At 47.5% G+C, this 21,744-nt stretch overlaps 1 protein-coding gene across 1 annotated transcript in view; it reads left to right on the forward strand.

Annotated features, from left to right (window-relative positions):
• The window catches only part of LOC144179557 (nose resistant to fluoxetine protein 6-like), a gene marked incomplete in the record, with an annotated part of 454,840 nt that overhangs the window by 287,486 nt on the left and 145,610 nt on the right, over window positions 1-21,744 (forward strand). Inside the window, 3 exon segments of the mRNA XM_077707960.1 lie at window positions 244-334; window positions 6,829-6,932; window positions 21,158-21,328. Of these exon segments, the coding sequence (XP_077564086.1) occupies window positions 244-334; window positions 6,829-6,932; window positions 21,158-21,328 (366 nt within the window).

Genomic DNA, 21,744 nt, shown 5'->3' on the forward strand with positions numbered 1-21,744 from the left:
CGTCTACGTAAGCTACGCACAAAAAAGTTTTGCGCATCGTGAGCGCGAAACGTGCTGTCTATTGTTACCCTTTTCTACGAAACATACGTCGTCCTGGAACAGAGGCTCCAAGGTTACGCAAACGTTCACTAATGAGCAACATGATATGCTGTCGGTACCTTTCGTTGCGAGGTGCGCCTCCTCCCTTGCAATCGTTCTCACGTGTGGTGTTTCTTGTTTCTTCTTCTTTTGCTCTCAATGTAGTCGTGAAGTCAGCCGAGTTCGAAGTTACGGTTGCCCATTGTGAGGTGAAAGAAGACAACGCAAAGCTCAACCCGGATCAGACAGCCATCGTGTAAGTAACCGTGCACGCCGTTGGTGCGCACCCCTAGTCTCTTCTTTGGTGTTTTTTCCCAAGTTTGGTCCATTTCTCATAATTTGTCCTTCGATTACTATTCCTTTGGAGAAGTGGATATTCGATATTCAGAAACATTGTGTTTGTTCTTACTTTTTTCTAGCTATAGGTCATCCACAGCCGCTGCACCAACCCTCTGTAAAAATAGTTAGGTTAGTAATATGCCGCCCAAAAGCAATCCAGGTAACATTACATAGATAGAACACCACGTGAGGGTTTTCTTGAGTAATAAACATTGGCCCAGGTGTAGGTGTACCGAATAAGTTAGAATAACAATAGGCCTCCATCCTTTTGGTTACGGTCATTCCCGTCTGCACACTGCCTCTGCCAGGGTATTTGTTTTCTGTTTCTTTTCAACGCTGATAGCGCCTGGCGCATCGCATGAGACGAGGTTAATCGGACCCTTATTCGTTGCAGTAAGCGTGTAAAAACAAATGTGAGGTGATGCGCCGCCACACACAGGCTCTCGTAAAAACTGTATCGGGCTTTCCTGTGACCTTATGCGTTTTTCGACGGTGGGGAATTTTTTAGTGATGCGTGCACAAATTGACCACTCTGCGCAAGTGTCCGTGCGTATTAGACCAACTACCCCCGTACAGAAAGGTAAACAGGCTAGAAGAGCAGATTGCGCGTTTCCATTTGCCGCTGTTCATCCCTAGAGCCGCTTTAAGAGATTGACACCAAGGGCTAGTGCAAAAGTTTCTCAGAAGCGTAACGGTTATCATTCTGTGCGGAAACGAGATAATGGAGATGGTGTCGGTTAGGCGCGCGTGTTCGCACATAAGCGCCTCTCCACGTGGCAATGGCGGGACAGTGGAGTTTCCGGTGAGTAGAGTGTGGGGGCTTTTACATGAACAGCCGCGAGAGCGAGAAACCTGCGATACTCGTTCCTTCGGCGTCGCCGACGGTCTAATTTGTTTTTGCGCGTGAGCGCCAATATGTGCCTGAACGTTCCCCCGCTTAAGCCAGCTTAAGTGTATTAAGCCTGTCCCTAAAGTTTGAGTACCTTCCGAAAATGAATGCGCAGGTGTTTCGCTTGCGTAGGCAGCTGCTGTCGACGGCTGCCGAAAAAGAGCCTTGTTAGCTGGCGTCGTTCTGTCAGGGTGTGAAGCCTCTTGATCAAAGTAGCAGAGCAGAAAAAATGCCCACTGCGGAAAAAAGAAGTATTTATTGTGGACAACGACAAGAAATCTCTGAGCGTGCATGAGGCCTGCAAAACGGCGGGTGACCTACATAAGAATAGGCGGGCCGCCCTGCGGATGATGTCGTTAGCAGGGCTGGCGGGGTGAAGTAATCAGTGTGTATGGGCGTTTGGAAAGAACAGTTGGTGCTTCATCGCTATGGAGTAGTATGGACTGAGCAGGGCCACCTTGTGACGTTGCAGCTGAATCAAAGTCCAAAATCAAAACTGCTTCGACCTTGTCGCAATGACGTAATCGGATAGACGTCGGCTTCATTATGGGATGGATGCAGGTTCGATTCCTACAATGGGAAGCGTTTTTTTCCTTTAGGCGCTTGATGTACCTTCGCTTATCAACGTCATCATCATCATCATCAATTTGTCAAACCCATTCTGTAGAGTTGGCTTTCCTGCAGTGCGTTTTTAAGCGGACGTCCCACGCCATGAGTGAGGCATAGAAAAATTCGCTTTCAAAAGAGGAGAGGCAAATGATAGCATAAACAATTAGACAAACGCTCAGGCTATTACTTGCTAAATAACGACGACATTAATGAGAGAAGGTACGTTCGCACAAAATACTGCTTCCCTGCGTGGAACTTCTTTTTTTCTGCTGGTCAGTCACCTTACGTGACCGTGATAGTCGTGCTTTCTGAACACGCAGATACACAAGCAATAGAAAACAGCGGCCACGTTTCACCGCAGAAAAGACACTACGATAGCATTCCTTCAACTCGGGCTTGACGCCTGTCCACCCCAGCATTGCGGGGAGAATATCTAGGCACTCTCTGGCGGCAAAAAACTGCTAGTGGCCTTACCTATACTTGTTGCGCCACGATCGCAAGCTGGAAGTTCTGAGGAGTTGTACGGTCTGAAGAAGCTTATAATCGTTATTTCAGATCAGAGTTACGTCGCCTCTTAGGGGAATTAAGCGGGACCTTGAGAGAGAGAGAGAAAGGACTTTATTGAGATTCCTTGAAACATCTTCGTTCGGTAGTAAGGTGAAAGTTCGGGCACTTTTCTCCGTTTCGATACCGTTGCCATGCTTATTTGAGTATGCATGTCGGCAAGTTACCCGAGAGTGCTTGCTGGCGAACCGCGCGCACGCATGATAGTGGCGAGCCTACTGAAAAGTAGACCTGGCAGGGACGTCACATGAGAAACGTTAATTACGTATTCATTGTCACGCTTGGATAATTCCAATCTTTTGTCACTTATCTAATACTCAACAGACATGAACAACAGGGGATACTTTTACGTCAAACAAGGAAGAACTAAAAAGGTCTTACCTTTGGAGAAAACTAGTGCACAACTACTTTCCTATACTAAGCACTAAAACAATCCAAGTTTACGAACCCTTTGTGATTACAACACACGACGGAGGTGACAGGTGAGGAGCCCTTTACAAGCTATTAGCAAGAGGGATGACAAAAGATTCGGGGAATCCGTACGCACTCGAGAGCCGCGCTCATCCCCAATGCAATCCTCACTATCGAAAGGAGCAAGGAAAGGGGGGGGAGGTGTGATTCCTCTACTCATTCCACTATGATTCCGTAGAATAGTGATTCTAGGCGATTCCACATCACCAAGTTATGCATTGTGACTACCTAGATAAGAAGATGACTGGCTTACCACTCTCTACTCCTCTTCTCCTCCTGCTCCTATTTGCACTACAGACTGCGTGATAAATGGGCCATGGGGATTACGGCAGTGCTCCGTATCAACGTTGATACGCATGCTGAATCAACGTTTATCTGCCCCTTGATACGCACTGCGTGTGTGTTAACGGCAAAATGGGGGCTTGGAGAGAGGCTTGCGTCACATTGCATTTAAAAAGTGCCGGACGTCAATTACTGGTGATTTCGTATGTCTGGCTCCCTAGGCATGGAGAGTTGGTCAAAGCCCGTGCTCAGTATCGAAGCTTCCATTTGCTATTCAGTGAGGAGAATGGCTTCGTCAGCCACTCACAAGGCACCTCGACCACGATCTAGTGCAGCATGTGAAGCTTGTTGCGGGATTACTTAAGCCAACTATCCTTGCTGAAAACCCTGCACTGTTCAGAATAAGGAGTGGAACGGTGCGAACAGCGAAAGAACAACAGACAACGCTGCAGTATGAGCGAAAATCCAGCCACTATGTCACGGCAGAAGCAAGTGGCGTAGTTGAAAACAAAATTGTGATTGCTCGCTGCCTGTCTGTTTTTTTTCCGATTATAAAATTTTAATCGTCACCGTTATAATCAGTCGCACATTAACCTCCAGTGTAGGCTGATGCCAGGCACTGAGCCGTTCCCGTCTAGTGACATCTCAATCCATCATTCGCCCGGGGGGAATATTCACGTCTCATCTTTGCGTCCAGTTCTCTGTATGTACTTATGAACCCGTCCTTAGGTAGCCACACATATTGTCCACATATTGTCAGTTCTCGGCATCACATGCGCAACGTGTGGAAGAGTAAATAAATAATCTTGGCTTATTGAATTCGTCGAAACCAGCAACAGCAGGAACACAGACCGGGACAGGCAGCCGTCGTGGTCACGTCGGTAAAGTGTCCTCAAAATAAATTTCCGTTTTCAGTGTGGCGCGTCGAGGGATGACGAATTTTCCGAACTCGGTGGTGGTGTCACAGCGCCATTCTTTGGATGCAGCTTAGTCTGCAGCAATGCTGGAGATCGGAATTTCTGGTGACTGGCATTTGTTACAACGGCGCGTGTCCCGTCCGTGCCATACTGCGATTGTCGCGGAGCCTGGCTTTAAAGGAGTGGCCTTGCGGCGCGTATTGTGCGCCTTAGTATTGCCGCGTTGGGAACAGCGGTGGCTATCACGGTGCCTCTCAAAACAAGGAAAGTGGGGCCAGCTCGTTTGTCGCGGCAATTGCAACGGCGGGGCGATGGCCAGTGGAACTGGAGCCGCTGCAGGTGCGCGAAAGTCAGCAGGCCTATCAGGAGGCTCATGCCCATTTCAGGATGACTTGTCCCTAATTAAGGCCGAGCAGGAATCAGAGCGCCCCTTGTAGAACTGAGGGGGGGGGGGGGGAGTAGAGACTGGGTACTTCTCATTACGTTCCTCGGGGATGTGCGAGAAAATCCTTGCCCGCTGATCAAGTTTTATTGGCAAAAAGGTTCTCCCTCAAGGTCGGTTGCAACCGAAGGGTTCGAAGCGGATGAGGGGCTGGCACACGGTTATAACTTCCTTAACGTGTGTAGGCTTCTGCAAGGCCAGTAGTCCTTGGAAGGCAAATCGGACTTCAGGATACTCCCATTGCGGCTTCGGTCATGCTGCCATTGACACCTCGACACAAGGCTGAAACATTCTAAATGCAGGGCGCGTAAGCCTCTCTGGAATAATGGGCATGTCTGTCTAGGATGTGTAAGTCTCTCTGGATTGAGGGGCATGCCTGCCTAGTTTTGTCCCGGCAGCTTTGGAGCGTATGGAGGGTGTGCGGAAATCTGGCGGAATCGGGTGGTAAAGCTTACCCAATGGTTGAATTATTCTTCGTTCAGGAACCAAACCTTCACCACATCACTGAGATAAGAAACGCCGTTGAGTAGCTTCAACGAATCATCTTAACTGTTATAGGAGCTGGCTAGAGTGCACCACTCCATGTTGTCCATGACTTATTCGCGAGGGCCCAGCAAACATATGGAGGGCACGCTGGGAGCATGTGACCGTGGATGCTGGCACAGCTCAACTTATGGCACCTTGTTGCATCGTATAAGGCAGCCTTTGGAAGCGCCGACCTAAGCTAAGCCCCAGTGGTACACCAGGAGAAAGCACTGGAGATTAAAGTTAACCTTCACCACTTGAGTGATCTCGGACGCCGGCACTCCAAGGAAGGCTTAGTCAAAAAAAATCCCTGGCCATCTCCACCAACGAGAAACCTGGCGAGGGGCGAATCATGCAGTGTACAAGTGTATTTTTGCGCAAGTGTATTCTTACAGCTTTGATGTAAGAATCTCTTGTATTTGAAGCACGAAGCTCGCTAGCGCGAGGCATAACGGCGAGTGTTCCGGTGTCTTTTTAGTACGCATTACGAAGCGCTCCAGCGCAAGGCGTAAACGAATGTCCGGGTGTTTTTTTTAGTACGCGTTACGTTCCAACGCGAGGCGCAAACGACTTTTCCGGTGTTTTAGTGCGTGACTACATGAGACGACGATTACGGTGGTGACTACGATGACGACAACGACAGGAGACGCCAACAGCCGCAGCCCCTAAGGGGCTTCACCCCTAAAACGCCGATTATGGCTCCGCACCTCTGGAAGGGGAAAACGCTGCAATGGCGTAATGTTCTTGGACATTCTATTATGTTTTATATCAAGACTACTGGAAGAGCGCAAATCCCTTTTTTTGGTCGCTATATGACCATGCAGACACATTGCTAAAGTTTGTGCGACACCCAAATGCTTTAGTCCTAAATCTGACCGCAATTGTTAAATGCTTTATAGCTGTTTATATCTGCTTATGCCGGAGTGTAGGGAAAATGTTTTATTGTAAAACTGGGGCCACTTATTGTGTAATGCTAACGTGCTACTCAATATCCTTCGCCCAATTATGACTCCGTAGGCTATCGATATTCATCCAAATACGCACAACACGCAGGAAGGACAACCTCAATTTGGTCCTCCATGGTGGCGGGCTTGTCTGAGCAGATTTGCGTCAAGATTTTCTTTGCGCTGGTTATATTGAGCAACTTCTGCGGCAAGCTTTAATGCCATCAAATCTGCGCTGGAGGCTTCGTATGAAATGTTTTTTTTTTATAAAATACGCGTAAATACGCGATGCAGAACGCAATTGTAAAAAGCAAGGATAGGCGCAGCTTGATGGGTCAACCGATTTAATTTTGTCTGCTTTCAGCTCTGCGCTGTTCACTCTCTTTCAAGCTTTCTTCTCGAAGCTTGGTACTTTATGTTTGCGGTATTTAAAGGCGCCTTAGCTTAGGAACTGCGAATTCAAAATGATCCATGTCTTGTTCGTTGGGTCGGTTGGTCAGCGTTTTATTTTTCGTGCCGTGTTGACAACTTGGTTTCACCATTTCTTGCGTTGTGTAGTGTGAGTGTGAGTGTGTGTGTGTGTGTGAAGGGGGGGGGGGGGTCTGTGTGCTTGTGTGTGTGTCGTTGTCTCTGCCAAATGTTTGCGACTGTATTTTTGCACAGAAAACGTGTATTTCTGTTGAGAAAAACAGCTGTCTGACCTTGCTACTTATTGGCTGTTTCGAGCTCACGTACGGTTACTTTGGCGTGATGTGGGTGCTGTTGCAGGACTCTCATGTGTATCCTGACGGCCGTAGTGATAGCATCGACAGGAGTGGACGTGGTCAAGGAGGCAATGCGGCAACCGGACAAGAAGGACACCGAAGCGGAGAGTAAGTTTTCCCGCAACATTTTATGCCTTCGGGCATTAAGAATGACTGCCCACTCTTCAATGACTGCTTGGCCAGTGGGAAAATGCGGGTGGGGGGACATACGAGCATAGCACTATGACACATGACACTCCTCCATGTGGCTTGCATTCATCACTGCACTATCGACCAATCAGGATTTCAGGTTCCGCCAGGCAGAGGTTGAGCTTTAATCGACACGAACTCCCTAACGCTCCAACCTTAAAATATTATGCTCGAATTACTTTATGTCACAAACGCGGACCACGATTTCCGCACGAAATGGTGTATTTGGCCAGTGCATTAGCTACTTGTTTCCTTCCGTTAGAAAGACTGGCCACTCCAGTGCTTTGTGGGGTAGCAACGTCCCAAGAGATTTTAAGAGTGCACAGGCTTTTGGGCAGTGAGTTCATAGATAAAAGTGCCTCGCACCACCGTAAAGAAAGTTCCACAAAAATTCGTGTTACCTCGTTCTAGCTATGACAAGCTATATTAATTAGGAAGCAGAGTAGATTGTCTAGGTTTTTCCCCAAACATATCGATCGTACTTCAGCCTACAGCGGCTGCAACGAATTATGCCAGTAATAATGGAAAGTGCCACAGGCTATCAACGTTTCCGAAGACTGCACGTAAGTGCCACTTCGGTAAATGCTGATGCGGCAGTGATGTTGTGCACACGTTGGCCATGTATGGTCTTTAGTATATTTTTGTGTGCTTTTTTGTCGATTTCGCGTCTCTACTCCCGAAGCTCTCGGGAAAAATCATAAACGTGTGTTCTCCGTTCTGAAAGACCAGTCTACGAAATATTTTCTCAGCATCCTCGAAAATGGCTGCCACCGTCAGCGTAAAAATGGGCGTTATTGTTATCCCTAGTATAATCGACAAACGCATTCAGACACCCGCTCCGCTGCTTCGGAAGGCGGCGGATACAGTCCGCAAAACTGCATCCACGACCAGCTAGTGGGAATAAAATGACCGTCCCGTTAAATATTTCTTTAGAGGAGTACTGACACGAACTTTCCAAGCTGAGATAACTGAGGAAAATGCTTCTTTGATATATGCAGATATCTCCCAGCAAGTGTCAAGAGTAACCGTTCAGTATAACACATTTGAAATCCATTTTAATCTTTGCGAGCACGAGAAAGCTCAGAACGGATACGCTGTTGCAATCGGCTTCACCATGACGCCATCTGCTCCTCCTGGCCCCAAACTGCCGACGTGAGGGCCCCCGAGATGTGGCCAACGCGATGGCTGCGGTTGGCCAGCGCAGCTACGGCTTGTGTATCACGTCACGATTTTGGAAGTGACGTCATGCTGCCCGTGCGCGTGCAGGAGGTAGAAACCACTGCCGGTCTGGACGCGCGCACGGACGCGCTCGGGAGCGCGCAGACCGCCTTGGTTCGACTAGAACGGTGACGTCATGAGCACCGTCCTGTCATGGCGGCCGCCTCGGTGTTCGTTTTGTCAAAACCGAAACTGGCACAAATAAACGAGGTTGTATATAATTATTTACGTTGCTGCCTACCATCTAATACGCCACTTTATGATTAGTGGGCTGGTAGGCACCCATAACAGCGAAAAAAAAACGAAACACGATAATTTCGTGTCAGTACTCCTGTAAGGGTCACGACAAATTCACGCGGTGATGTATTGGAACTAGAAGCAGGATGAGTCAGTACAAAGAACCCATTCGGCATGAACACGTCCTTGCCCCTTCCATGGAGCTATCAGGTCGAGACAGTTTCCAGACGTACCAGGATATCATGGCGCGCTACTGGCTCTCCCGCCGCCACCTACCACCACCCAAGACGGAGCTATCCAATGCCAAGCAAAGCCTATGGCGTCTCATGCAAACCAATACCCTACCATGCAGGCGGAGAATGCACTTAATCTACCCCACAGTTTACGCCACAGTTTAAGACCTTCCGAACTACTCCCGTGCGTAGAAACCGAAATCCTGAAGCACGTCATGTGGAAATTCCCCAAACACCCGTCTCCGCAGATACCAGAGGGCGAGCACTGGGTTAAGGCGCTGGACAGCTCAGACCTGACGATCAAACAGAGCGTCACGCAGACAGCAGCCTAGCTCCCCATGCCATTATAAGAACGCCATACTTGACCCCCAGACAACAAGAAATACCGAAACTCGACGCCACCATACGCCAGTCCTACAAGACCGCTATAGGACTCCCAATCAGCACGGCAACCAATACACGTTTGCAACTAGGGGTTCACAACATTTGGGAAGAAATAAAAGAGGCCCACCACGTATCTCTGATACAAAGACTCAACCATATTTCTGGCCGCACACAGCGGGGCCTGGCGTGTGCGGCTGACACGCGAAAGCGCTTCAAGGACGCAGGGTGGAATAAAAACCGGCAAAAAGGGACCGCAGCGCGAGGCACCGCGTATGCGGGCAAGTTTACCGTTCTGCATTAACTGATTTCATTTGTCAATGCTTTATGCAACAGATTTGAAATGTGGCGTATGCATTTTGAAGCGTAACGGCGCGAACAAAAACGATGACGGACACAGAAGGAATTCACAAGATGGGTGCGGTCGCAACTAGTATTTTATTGGATTGAAGCACAAATATATAACCGACACGTACATTCTGGTGTGGTGAAAACAAACAAAAATTTGAAACATCAGATAAAACCGGGTAAAGGTATGTGAACAGCTATCATATGTAGGTCGCATTCAAAAACGCCTTTGCCTCGTCAGCGAAGGCTGGCTTACTCAATTAGCCCGACTCTTGTTATGATAGGCTTGAACAACTTCTCGTTTCAGCTGTTCCTTGCGGATGAACAGAACGTCTCAATCAACAATACCCGGCGTGCAGCCACATGCTGCACGCTGCCGGCGTACAGAAGTGTGCTGACAGGTGGGAGGATGTGCCTCTTGTTAAATTATTCAAATGTTCCCGAAGGCGCATGTTGACATATCTGTCTGATTGCCCAATGTAAACTTCTCCGCAATTGAGGAGCAAGCGGTAGACAATGCCCGTACGACAGGGCACAAATCTCTCACTGTGGTTGATTTTTGATTTCCCCAGCTTGTGATCCACCGTACTTTGAATGGCTGGGCAAACACGGAGAAGAAGAAGAAGATGAAGAAGAAGAAGAATATGCTTTATTTCAAAAGATACATAAGAAAACTCTGAAAGACGCATCTGGGTCCTTAGCCGACAAGGCTAGTACGGACCCATTAGAAAATGTGCTTGTGCATAATCCCTCCAGGATAGCTCAGATAACAAACAATAATAAAAACTGGATAGCTTAGATTACAAACCAATAGTACTCTTATAGGTTAGGAGAAGTATAGCACTCGGAAAAAAGATATTTCTTTAACGATAGTGCAAAATTTGGCACATACTTAATATCCAAAGGTAACTGGTTCCATACTTTGGACCCAATAAAAGATATTAGACGACGACCATATACACTGTACACTTTTGATAGATTGAGGTTGTTATGGCACGCATGTCGCGTATACCGCAAAGGCAATAAAAAAACTGATGACAGGTAAGGTGTGTTCAGAGTCAAAACTCTGTAAACGAGAACGGCCGTTTTGTAGTCCCGAGCTAGGTTAAAAGGCATTATGCTAAGTTCGTCAAAAATTGGTGCGGAGGGTGAAGTGCTTGAAGCTGATACCATGATTCTTAAGGCTCTTTTTTGAGGAATGTTTACGTGTGCTTAGGTGAAACGCCATCACTCTATTCAATAGGTTAAGTGACAATAAAAAACACCAAAATAGATTATACTTAAGGTTTATTGGTTGAAATGTTTTTTTGCATTAATGAGCGTGTAACATCCGTAAGCTGGTTTCGGACTTAATTCTTCTATATGTGATGCTCATATGAAGTGAAGTTTCTAGAGGTATTCCCAATTATTTGTACTGGTCAACCTGGTGGATTTGTATTCGTCCAGTTTATAAGGTACACACATTCGGCCATTTTTTACAGGTCGCGGAGAACAAATCAATTTTTTTTAAATATTTAACAAGAGCTTTTTCGCATTGAACCAGTTAAGTGTATTCTGTAATTCTTTATTTCCAAGTGGCTGAATTTCAGTAAGTGACGGATGTGTAATAATGACAGCGGTATCGCCTGCATATAAGATGGCTTGCGCTTCGTACAGGGAGCTAGGGTAATCATTAATGAAGAGGGAAAAAAGTATTGGTCCTAAAACAGAGCCCTGTGGTACTCCGTTGGTTACTAGTTTTACTCATGATTTGTTTAGAGCTATCTGCACAAACTGTTGGCGATTATAGTTAAGTAATTTCTGAAACATTTTATAGCTGGCCCTAGAAACCCATAGCGTTCTAACTTAGTGAGGAGAATATCATGATTTACAGAGTCAAATGCTTTTTTATATCTGAAAATATGCCTAAAGCGAATTTATTGTGATTAAGCGCATTGTAAATTACTTCTGTGGCTGAGTGCACAGCCATTCATTTAGAAGAATTTGAATTTGAATATAACTTATCATTCTCTTAGCTATTAATTTTTCGAACAGGATGTTAATGCAAGACAATATTGTTATGGGACGGTAATTTTTGATGTTATTCGGGTCATCTGCTTTGAATATCGTTGTTACCATCCCAGTTTTGAGCGCTTCAGGGTGCGTTCCTGTGATAGGTTAAAAATTCTTTTTAAGGGATCGCACAATATGTCAATGTTCTTTTTTAGTATATGCACTGTAATTTCATCAGCACCGACTGCTTTATTTCCTGACACCTGTTTGGTTGTCTGTATAATTTCCTCCGCTGTAATTGCTTAAAAAGCAAAACTATTTTGAATCGGAGTGGGCAAAATAAGGTTTTGGTCTTCGTCATTAGTATTCGATGAAACCTGGTACCCGACACTGATGAAAAATTCGTTAAACATCTCACGTAGACGTGAAGTGTCACAGCCTAAAGTGTCTGAATCGGGCAATTTTATACAAGGTTGTTGCTTTTTCGTGATAGAGTTAATTATTCGCCAGATCTCTTTGGAGTTACAATTTGCTTTTAGAATGGGGTTACTATAGTATTGTTTTTTACGCTTGCGCATAAGCGCATGTGTTAAGTTACGCGCAATCCTGTACTGCTCTTTGTAATCATGGTTATTCTTGTGTTGTTTCATTTTGTTACACCAGTGTTCTCTGTTCCTGATAACTTTTAGAAGAGAGTCGGTCATCCAGGGGCAGATTGGGTTTCTGAAGTACTCTGCTCTTCGTGAAGTGAATTTCCTTCTTACGCAGCTTGATTCTAGCATTACGAAAAAATTGTTATAAGCCATGTTGACTTTGCTATCGTAAGTTGCCGCGAAGTCTTCTTCCTGCAGGCGCTGTTTCCTTTTTGCGTAGTCCCACCTCCGCAAATTAAGTCCGGTATTTTTCGTCGACTGCTAACGATCAATGTTCACCGTTATATGAATAGTCAGTTACATTTTATTGTATAACACCGGCCTCACCGTTTTCAAGTTCTAGGTTAGAGATGATATGGTCTATAGTGGATGAAGACGTTTGCGTAACCCTTGTGGGGCTTGAAATGTGATTATGAAAGCCATACGAAAGGAGTAATTGCTGATACTCGGTGTGGTGGTTGCCATTAGTGTTTATATTGAAGTCCCCACATTTAATTACTTCGCTATGTGTATTTGTACGATATTGTAATATGTCCTCCAGTATTTCCCAAAACACCGGTATTCTGGAATTAGGTGGCCTGTTTATTACTCCGATTGTGAGGTCATTTTGAAGTTCCACAAACAGCATGTCAATTTCACAGGAACTTGTTGTTGTTGGCGTTTCTAACTTCTTATATTCTACCGTAGACAACATGTACAACGCCACTCCCCCACGTCTCGGACCAGATTTCCTTGAAATGGAAACAAATTTGTAGTTTGGCAGGTTTAGATTTTTAGCCAAGTCTCTGACATAGCAATAACGCTGTATTGAGCATTTGGTTTCGATAATAACGCGAGTAATGTATCGAAATTTTTGTTGATACTTCTAATATTACAGTGGAGTATGTTCAGTGCACATGTTTCTGGAGTATTCTTTGCACGTGTAAAGGCACTGTTCATGTTAGTACGAGTTGGGTAAAGCTACGAGTTGCGACGACATGATGTTTACACAATCTTACAAAGGTTGCCACGGCTTGCTATGTGAGTTCTCTGAGTTTTCCGTCCTTCTCGCCAAGATATTCGACTGTGACACCCACACAAACCACCAGTTTTTCTCTTTCTTTTTTGCAATAGCCATTCCGAGGAGTGCTTTGTACTCGGGGCGCAGATGTTCGTTAATGAACACTGGTTGAGTGCCGCTGAAGCCAATGTCACTCGCTTCAAGCCTGTGCTTTTTGTCGTCTTGCAGGACCCTGTCTCTTGCTCCTCGGGACCCGAACCTTACAATGATGTTACCACTCTCTTTGTTATTGGTTGGCACCCTATCCACAACGTCAATATCTGACGGTTCGACTGTTGTGCCAACCTTTTCAGCAATTTTCTGCACTACTTCCACGAGTGACTCGTCTTTCTCTTGCTGGACTCCCGTAATTTCTATGTTGTTTTTCTGCTGTATTGCTTCAGTTCTACGATTTCTCTTCGTGCGCAAGCCAGTCACTCGGCCAACTGCTCCTTTTCGACCTTCACGGCGGCAGGTTCCTTCCTTAATCCGGCTAGCTTATCCTTTGTCGTTCGAAGCTCTGCAAAGTCTTATTCATGTATCCCGTGCTTGCCTTTATCTCGACTACTTCTTTCTTTAGGCTTTCATTCATATCAGTGACAAGTTTGTACAGTTCTTTGATTGATGCTGGTGGTTTGTCCCCCATACTGAACAGCGGGCGATCCAAGCCTCCGGAAAAACAGTTCTAAAAGACTGAAAGAAACTACCAACCTGCAAAATGCGTCGAATTACTGATTGCTCCGAAGCATTCTGGCTGGGATCGCTCGCTGTTCTGGTGAGCGGCGGCCTTCTGCGGCCCAATTTATGTCCTCCGGGAGGTGACTTTCTGCGACGGCGCTTGGCGGTGACACAGCGAAGTGGGCCCCGACTATCAGTTCGTTCCGTCGTTTTCCTCATGGGCAAGCGGTAGGCTGAAGACCGTCCTTGACCACGCAACGTCACCGGAGTACGATGGGCTTCAAGCTGCAAAATGCGTCAAAAAAACTGACTGCTCCGAAGCATTCCGGCTGGGATCGCTCGCGGTTCTGGTTTTCTGACTAAGCCTGAGGGTTGCTTTGAAGGCGAAATTCACCCCGTATCTCCCTGCTAGATGTAGAGCCTCCCAAATTTTAATAATAGCGTAATAATAGCCGCAGCGAAATAGGCGAGAGCACGAGCGCACGCATAAGGCTATCTGCTGTATGAGTGCCGTCTGCTCGCTGTTTCCTTGAGACTGGTACACCCCCTGCCAGTGCACCTGAATGACTTTGTTCACGAGAAACCGTGGTTATTTGCAGCGCATGCGCGTATCAAATGCGCGTTTGATGTTTCTTTCGGATCACCTGAACCACACAGCGTGAGGAATGCCACTGGAAATATAAATAAAAGTACAACATTACTGGTTTTATGCCCGGAATGGCCTTAGGCCCCTGCGCGACATCATGGGATAAATAATAAATCTGATAAAAAAAAAAACTGTACCCTACGCTATTTTGCTACCTTTGGCGGTAGCGAAACGGCCTCGCAAGATAAGAAAAACAGGGGGTGTGTTGCCCTAAGGAGAACAGCGGAGAAGACGACGCTCCCACAACAGAAAGTTCTATGCGCGTGCGCGTACTCTCGCCTATTTTGCCGGTGAACACCGTGATAAGGCTCTGACATGCCGATCGGTCGTCGTTCCGGCTATATCATTAAAAATTTGGGAGACTGTACTTTGTAGACTTGCTTTCCCAGCTAGATATACGTACTTCTCTCTCCATCCACCCCCCCCCCCCTTCTGTATCGCCAAACTGGCGCTGTGATAAATAAATAAATAACTAAAAACTAAATAGACAAATAAATAAATGCCCATTGTTTATCGTGGGAGGAGCGAGACGCGATGGTCGGGAGAAGAAAGGCAGGGGCGGAAGAAGACTGTCGTCTTTCTACGAAATTTACACTAAAGTGAGCAGATCCCCGGCGAATTCTTTTTAAGGCATGAAGTAACGTAGAAGAAACGCTCCTGCATATCTACAGAAGAAGTGCGGCTTGCCGGGCCAGTTGGTACATATTGACGGAGGCGAAAACAGGCGAAAAACGACGCAAACACACACACGAGAGACTATGATGGAGGCGAAAAGCAAAAACGCCCGTGTGTACGAGATTTCGGCGCACGTTAAAGATCTCCAGGTGGTCAAAATTAATCCGGAGCCCTCCACTACGGCGCGCCTCATCGCCTGCGTTGCGTCGGCGCGTTAAACCCTACAATCATTATCATCACACGAAAGACTAAACACGCGCTGGGTTAGCTCCACGAGGTTGCAGGTATTGCTGTGAGCAGTGCTATTCAAGAAGAAGATAGAGACGGAGCTCACGTACTATTTTTCATAACTGCAGTGGCGGACTATTAGAGATCCTGTTTGTGTGCGTTCATTTGTCCACGACGCAGACCTGTCGCACGCCCCGTAGCGGCGTCGGGAACACCTGATGCACGAGAGCGAGAAAAACAAGCCGGCAGCGCGTCATGTCGTGCGAGCGCCGGGGGAGTTGCGTGCCGGATTGCATTTGGGGTTCCACGCGGAGCGAGGGAGGTCGGGAACAACGTGCCCCGCGGGCCACGTGGGGAGGCCCGGGAAAGGAGACGGGCCAACGAGGGGAGCGAGACGTATTGACGCTCTACTTAAAGGCTGGACCACAATAGCGAAAATCCCCGATGGACAGCTATACATAACGCCGCCTTCCTCTCCTCCGCTGGTGTTCCGGGCCGCGAGGAAGCGTGCATGTCGACGCGGCCGCAGCACGCACAGATGAGGATATATGAACGGCCCAAGCGAAGACTGAGCAAACGCTAGAGGTGCGGCTGTGTTCGCGGGTTCCTTGGCAGGCACGGTTGTTTCTGCGTCTAACATTATCGCCAGCCACGTCGTTGACGAGGGAAAGGAGGAGAGAGGGGAACGCGTAGATTATTATGACCTGCGTCACGTAAACAGCGCCGAAAAAAGCCGAACCATATTTTTGGCCGCGCACAGCGGGGCCTGCCATGTGCGGCTGACACGCGAAAGCGCTTCAAGGGCGCAGGGTGAAAGGAAAACCGGCAAAAAGGGACCGCAGCGCGAAGGACCGCGTACGCGGGCAAGTCTACCGTGGGGAGAGCGGAATAATGACTCTCGGTGATTCTCCTTCGCTGCCTGCACCACAACCGGAGTCGCTTTTGCGAGGTTGCATTGCAACGACCACGACGTCTGGTTATTTCAAAGATGCGCTTGAAATCACGCGGCTGCTGAATAAGAAAGTGTGATTTCTCAAGTAAACGATCAGAATTTATTCAATACGCCAATCATAGAACGTCCACTTTCAAGTAACACCTTTGAGCAAGAAAAAAAAATTAGTTATATAAAATCGCCTGCAGGGGCCAATTTTACACGTACCATAATTACGACGGTGAAAGGGACTTTTAAAAGATGCGGAAAGCAAATTATAAAGCCCAAGCTTGGAGAAAACAGTTCATGTCTATTTTAAGCTTCTGGACAATTTCCTGTAGGCTTTTCCTGGACGTAACATTACTGTAATTAACATTACTACAATAAAAAAAATTCCCCGCATTTCCCTGAGGGGAAGAATGTGAAAGTGCGAATGCACGAGTTGAATTTGCGCGGTTCGGTAATGTTCGCGAAAGAGAGATCACACACACACAACTACAAAGAAAGAAAGATGCATTTATTCACAGACACCTATTTGTGTTGTCGTTGTACTTGATTGCTAGAGCGGATCTCAGCGTTGAAATTTCGTGTCAGTACTCCTTTAAGCAGGTGCATTAGCCCTTCTCACACCCGATTCTTGGCCAATCCCCCACGTGGGTATGTGCCATGTCAGCGGCCAGGCAGCGTGCGCCCATCTCCCCCCGTTGCCAAGGAAGACGAGGAGATTCCTGGCCAATCCCCAACGTGGGTATGTGCTATGTCAGCGGCCAGGCTGCGCGCGCCCATCTCCACGTGCGCGGACATCGCCGGTGGACGCTGGTTCAGGGTCGCTTAAGAAGTGCATTGCACTTAATTGAGCAATCAAATCGCTGTTGGTAGGCTTATTGGCGAATCTTCGCGGACACATACTGCGCATCAGACGAGGACCAGTAGGAAAACGACAGGAAACTCTGGCTGCAGCAGGGTTGCATTATTGCCTGGTCGTTGTGTAAGCCGAAATCGGCGCTGAAGACGCAAATTCGAGGAAAGAGAAGGGCGTCACACTGGACATACACAAAACCACCTCTCAGTCACCATCTATTCAAGGGAGGACGGCGGAAGTTTCCAAATAACTCAATTTCTTTGCACGTAAAAGAACACATTGTTGGCTGGCACATCGTTCGTGGGGTGCCTCCCTATCGTTCGCTGCATGTATACAAAAGAAGAGAAACGAAGACTTTTTGGCAATATCCCTGCGTTCAAGGGCAACCGAGGATTCCTTTCAAAATGCTGTGGAAGTGGTGACATGGGACTTCTAGGGTGACCGGAGGGTCGCGCCGAATGTGGAGTTAGCCTAGGCTCCCAAGCAGAGACGTGAAAGATGGCTGTCGGGGTGCGTGGCACACCTTGGGAGAGTAGGGAACGGATGTGTGAGCGAAATCGAGGGGAAACGTGCTTGGCAGCGCCAGTTAAACATTGCAGGGATAATTCATTAGCGGCACGTAATTGAGCGGATAAAGAGTAGATTAGATCAAGGTGAGGATTAGATCAAGGTGATTCAGGCGTCCGCATGATGACGGTGCCTCTCGAACAGTGACTTCGAGCATCTCGCTTTGTCGCCATTTGAATGATCTATACACAGGCACAAATAAGGGGATATGCAAACAATCGATTCTTCTATGGGGTCCTGTGAGCTGTAATCTTTGTTCGACCGCCGATCTGTTCCCATCTCGTCATTGGAGAGGCGCACAAGGAGCGAAAGGTGCACCGCTGGTATGCAAGCGTGTTTTTGTGTTTTTAAATACGACTGTCATTCCACGTCGTTGCGTACGGGCATTTTATTCTGCGTAGATGGAACATTATGTAAGTAGTATTCGGTGTACTTGAGAGATTTTGTAGATACCGTTTGCGGAGCACCGGTGCTTTCGAGTCTGAAATAGGAGAACAGCACCAACCCAAACGTTTCCAAAGAGAACCATCCGCCTTGAGAATAAAGTAGTACAGCCGAGTTCGCGCCACCCAATTCTTCACATGAGCGGATCCAGCGCGCAGAGGAAAATACCCAAAACGTTGTACATACTGCGCATCTTGCGCTACCCTGAGTTCTGTCGTTAGTGTTGCCATACCTGGCGTCTCCCTGCGCCACTATTGGAAATTCTGAACACGGGCAGCCCACAGACATTTTGAAAATAAGCGAAAGGTGGCCCTGCATTGGCAACACAGCTGTCCGTGTCACGCGTACAGGCCTGACAGACGCTATTCAGGTCTAACTGCATGGAGCCCGAGCAGTGGCTGACGCCATCGGTGATAGCGTCGTGTTCAGCCTTTCGGATATTCAATCAGTCAGCGTCGCTCCTTTGCTGCCCAGTGAAGTAGCGCGGGTGTTTTATACCGACAACGCTCGCCAACGTGTTCTGGCGGCGTCCCCAATCCCCCCAAAACCCTTCATAAAGAAACGCGACAACACTCTGTGGTAGCAGACGGGGAAGTCATTATGTCGTGTACCAGTCAAATCAGCAGTCGCAAATTAAACTGCAAGGAGACCGTATACAAGCGCTACGTTATGCCAGAGTCCTTCAATGTAAAACATTGAAGGACTCTGGTTATGCTCACGCAAGCCTGGTGTCGAGTTTCCCTCCAACGTGCGAACGCGGCTGAACGCAAAAAAGAAACCATCGCGGCTGGTTTAAAGCTGTCAGTATACCCGTCTTGCGCATGAAATCATCATAGCTTTCTTGTCACCTACTTCCAGTCTTTTCAGAGCTCCAAAGAAAAGGGTCAGAACCAAGCTCTTTACGTTGACGTCACTGCGAGATTTGTACCGGTGGAACATCAGACCCATTCTCATGCAGCGTTTGTGCTCGGAACGGATCCACCAATAGCAAAAAAAAAGGCACACAACAGAGAAATAATAAAGGCAAGGGTTACCAGACACACGTAACGCTAATGCACGAAGTGGTGCAATGCAACACTCGTTCGAAACAAATATCAACATAGTTACACCATTGCATCGATCATAAAAGCCACATTTTTGTATAACAAACATGGTTCAGTTTTCAATGCTTCTTGAGCGCAAGAAGCGTGTTGGCCACATTCATCGTGTTACTGGCGAAGAGCAAACCAGTGCCGTGAAACTGAGATTGTATGCAGCGTATGGAGGCGGCACAATTTTTTCTTGTAGCCCAGTGGTGGTTTCTATTTGTGCGACAACTCTATTTTATGCTTAGGAAAGACGGAACTGTTTGATTTAATTGCGTTGCTTTTCATCCGCAGTTCGGGTTTCAGAGCTTAAACGTTTTTTAGTCGACTCTGCACGTGAAACGCGCATTTCAGTCTTTCAATAAATGTTATGGTTTGAAAACGTGCCTCTCAAGATTTGCCCCAAAGTCACTCCACGTCCCAGTCTTTGTTGCCCAATTCCCCACCACAGTCCTTTAGCGCTTATCCAAACGAAAATATCACTGGAGGCTGCGTGTAGGATAGCTGTTGTGCTATGTAGGCAGCGTTTCCCCGAGTTGCTGGTACCGGGATTCATGTGTAGTGCGATTTTTCCGCGTACGTACAGAGGCTTGCGTAAAGGAACCAAAAAGACAAGATGTGAGTTTGTTCCGTTAAAAAAAAAAGTGCATCATCGCAATAAAAATGGGGCACTTTTACAGTCGTGTTTAGAGATCAACAAAAGATAATAAAGGAAACAGATGAAACCGTGACGACTCACTTGCCAATCTCTCGCCCAGCTCGTTCGACGTACCAGTCGCTATGTTTTGTCAGCGGCCGCCTTCCAGATCTACCGCCAAGAAGTATGTTGCGGCATCGTAGTGATACCTGTAGTTTCGTGTGATTGCGCCAATGTAATGCTAACATGGAGTTAACAAGCTGGCACTTCTGTTTTCCGTATTTCTCCTATAACCCACAGATCACGTTACGTTGCGCGAATTTTTCATTGTTCTCAATCTTTCCACTTTTTTGTGTGAAAACAACGTCTTTCTAGGCCTAATGCAGTTGAGAGAACTACGACAGGCTAGTTCTTACAAATGAAGCAAGGCCGCATTTTGTTTTCACCATCCATTCAAGCCGCAGCCGGGCTTTCAGCCGAATGCTCGTAGCAGCATCCCACCAATGAGGTGGATGCCTCCTCTTTTGTCTCGACGCTTGTCAACCCCCTTCTTGTTTTCGTGAGGTGCACGGCCGGAGGGAGCCGCATTTTTGCTGAAAAGAATGATGCCCATTTGGGGCAGGGGTCCTTTGTCCTTCCGCAAAGGACCTCTGCCCAAAGAAGATAAAGAAGATAAAACGGGTTGCCCTGATGTATATCTGAACGACGATTTCAGTCGGGGGACGGGGTAACCAAGAGCCTGATTTGGGTAATGTATTCATGAAAATGAAAATTCTGCAGAAACCATAGTCTGAGGGCAGGGCTGTCGACGTACATCAGGGCCTAGCTTAGGCACGCTGTTCGCGCCTAAGATACTTAAGAGCAGTTTGGGCGTATCCGGTACCCGTCTGCTGAAAATATAGCGCTGTTCAAAAGTATAGCACGCAGACAGCTCCGTGAATGTTCGCCCTGATGTACATCCTATCACGTTCTTTCCCTTAACATTTTCACACCAGTACGTACGCACGCCCACCCACGTGTCACTCAAAACTGGAGCGAGTTGTAGGTGTGCTGGGCAGAGTGTTACTACCTTCTCCAGAAGATATGTTCCCAAGTGGGGAGTAACAAAAGGGAGAAGAAGGGTGGAGACCGTGCGGCTCGGCTCTTATCAACGATGTTTAATTCCGCACAGCAGTCGCGCACCACGATGTCGTGGCGTGTTCTAGCTGTGGGTGGGAATAGAAGCGATTCAAGTAAGTATAATTCCTACAGTTGTCGTGTTTCTTTTCTCGCTCCTGTCTACCTCCGCAGCGCTGTTCTCCCGATTCACTACGTCCTTCTCGATGGTTCGGAGCCTTCGCAGCGTGTTCCGGTACGAAACCAGCCTGGGCCCGCTGAGCGCCCTACACGGCCTGCGCTCGCTCACACTGTTCTGGTTCATGCTGGGACACATCTTCCTTTTCGTCAACTACCAGTTCTTCCGTGAGTATGCCCGAAACAGCAACTAGACGCCATCACTGAACCAGGTGCATTATGCGCTTATGGTGTGCATTCATGGAGCTGATTACCCCTTAGGCGCAGTGCGATGTGTTGTTGTTGTTGGCGAGGTTTCCTTCGTTAAACTTTTTTCCGTCTCACGGGAAACAGCTTCCTCCCGGCTTTAGTGGGGGAGAGTTTTGAATTGATTTGAGTTGTTGCCGGTGAGTCGAAGTGCGAAGCCGAACGTTTTGTCGACACACGTTCTGAAACCCCGACGCATGCGTACTTACATAGCTACGACGACACACTGGCCACCTGGAGGTCGACGGAGTGCCCTTTCGCGTTTGTTGGAATCTGCTGCATAACGTGCGCCATTTGTGTCAGAAAAGTGCCAGCCTTGATAGGAAGGCTCCAGTGAA

Source organism: Haemaphysalis longicornis, unplaced genomic scaffold, assembly GCF_048455015.1.
Source record: "Haemaphysalis longicornis isolate Haplotype H1 unplaced genomic scaffold, Haemaphysalis longicornis Haplotype H1 scaffold_1, whole genome shotgun sequence".
Classification (NCBI taxonomy): domain Eukaryota; kingdom Metazoa; phylum Arthropoda; class Arachnida; order Ixodida; family Ixodidae; genus Haemaphysalis; species Haemaphysalis longicornis.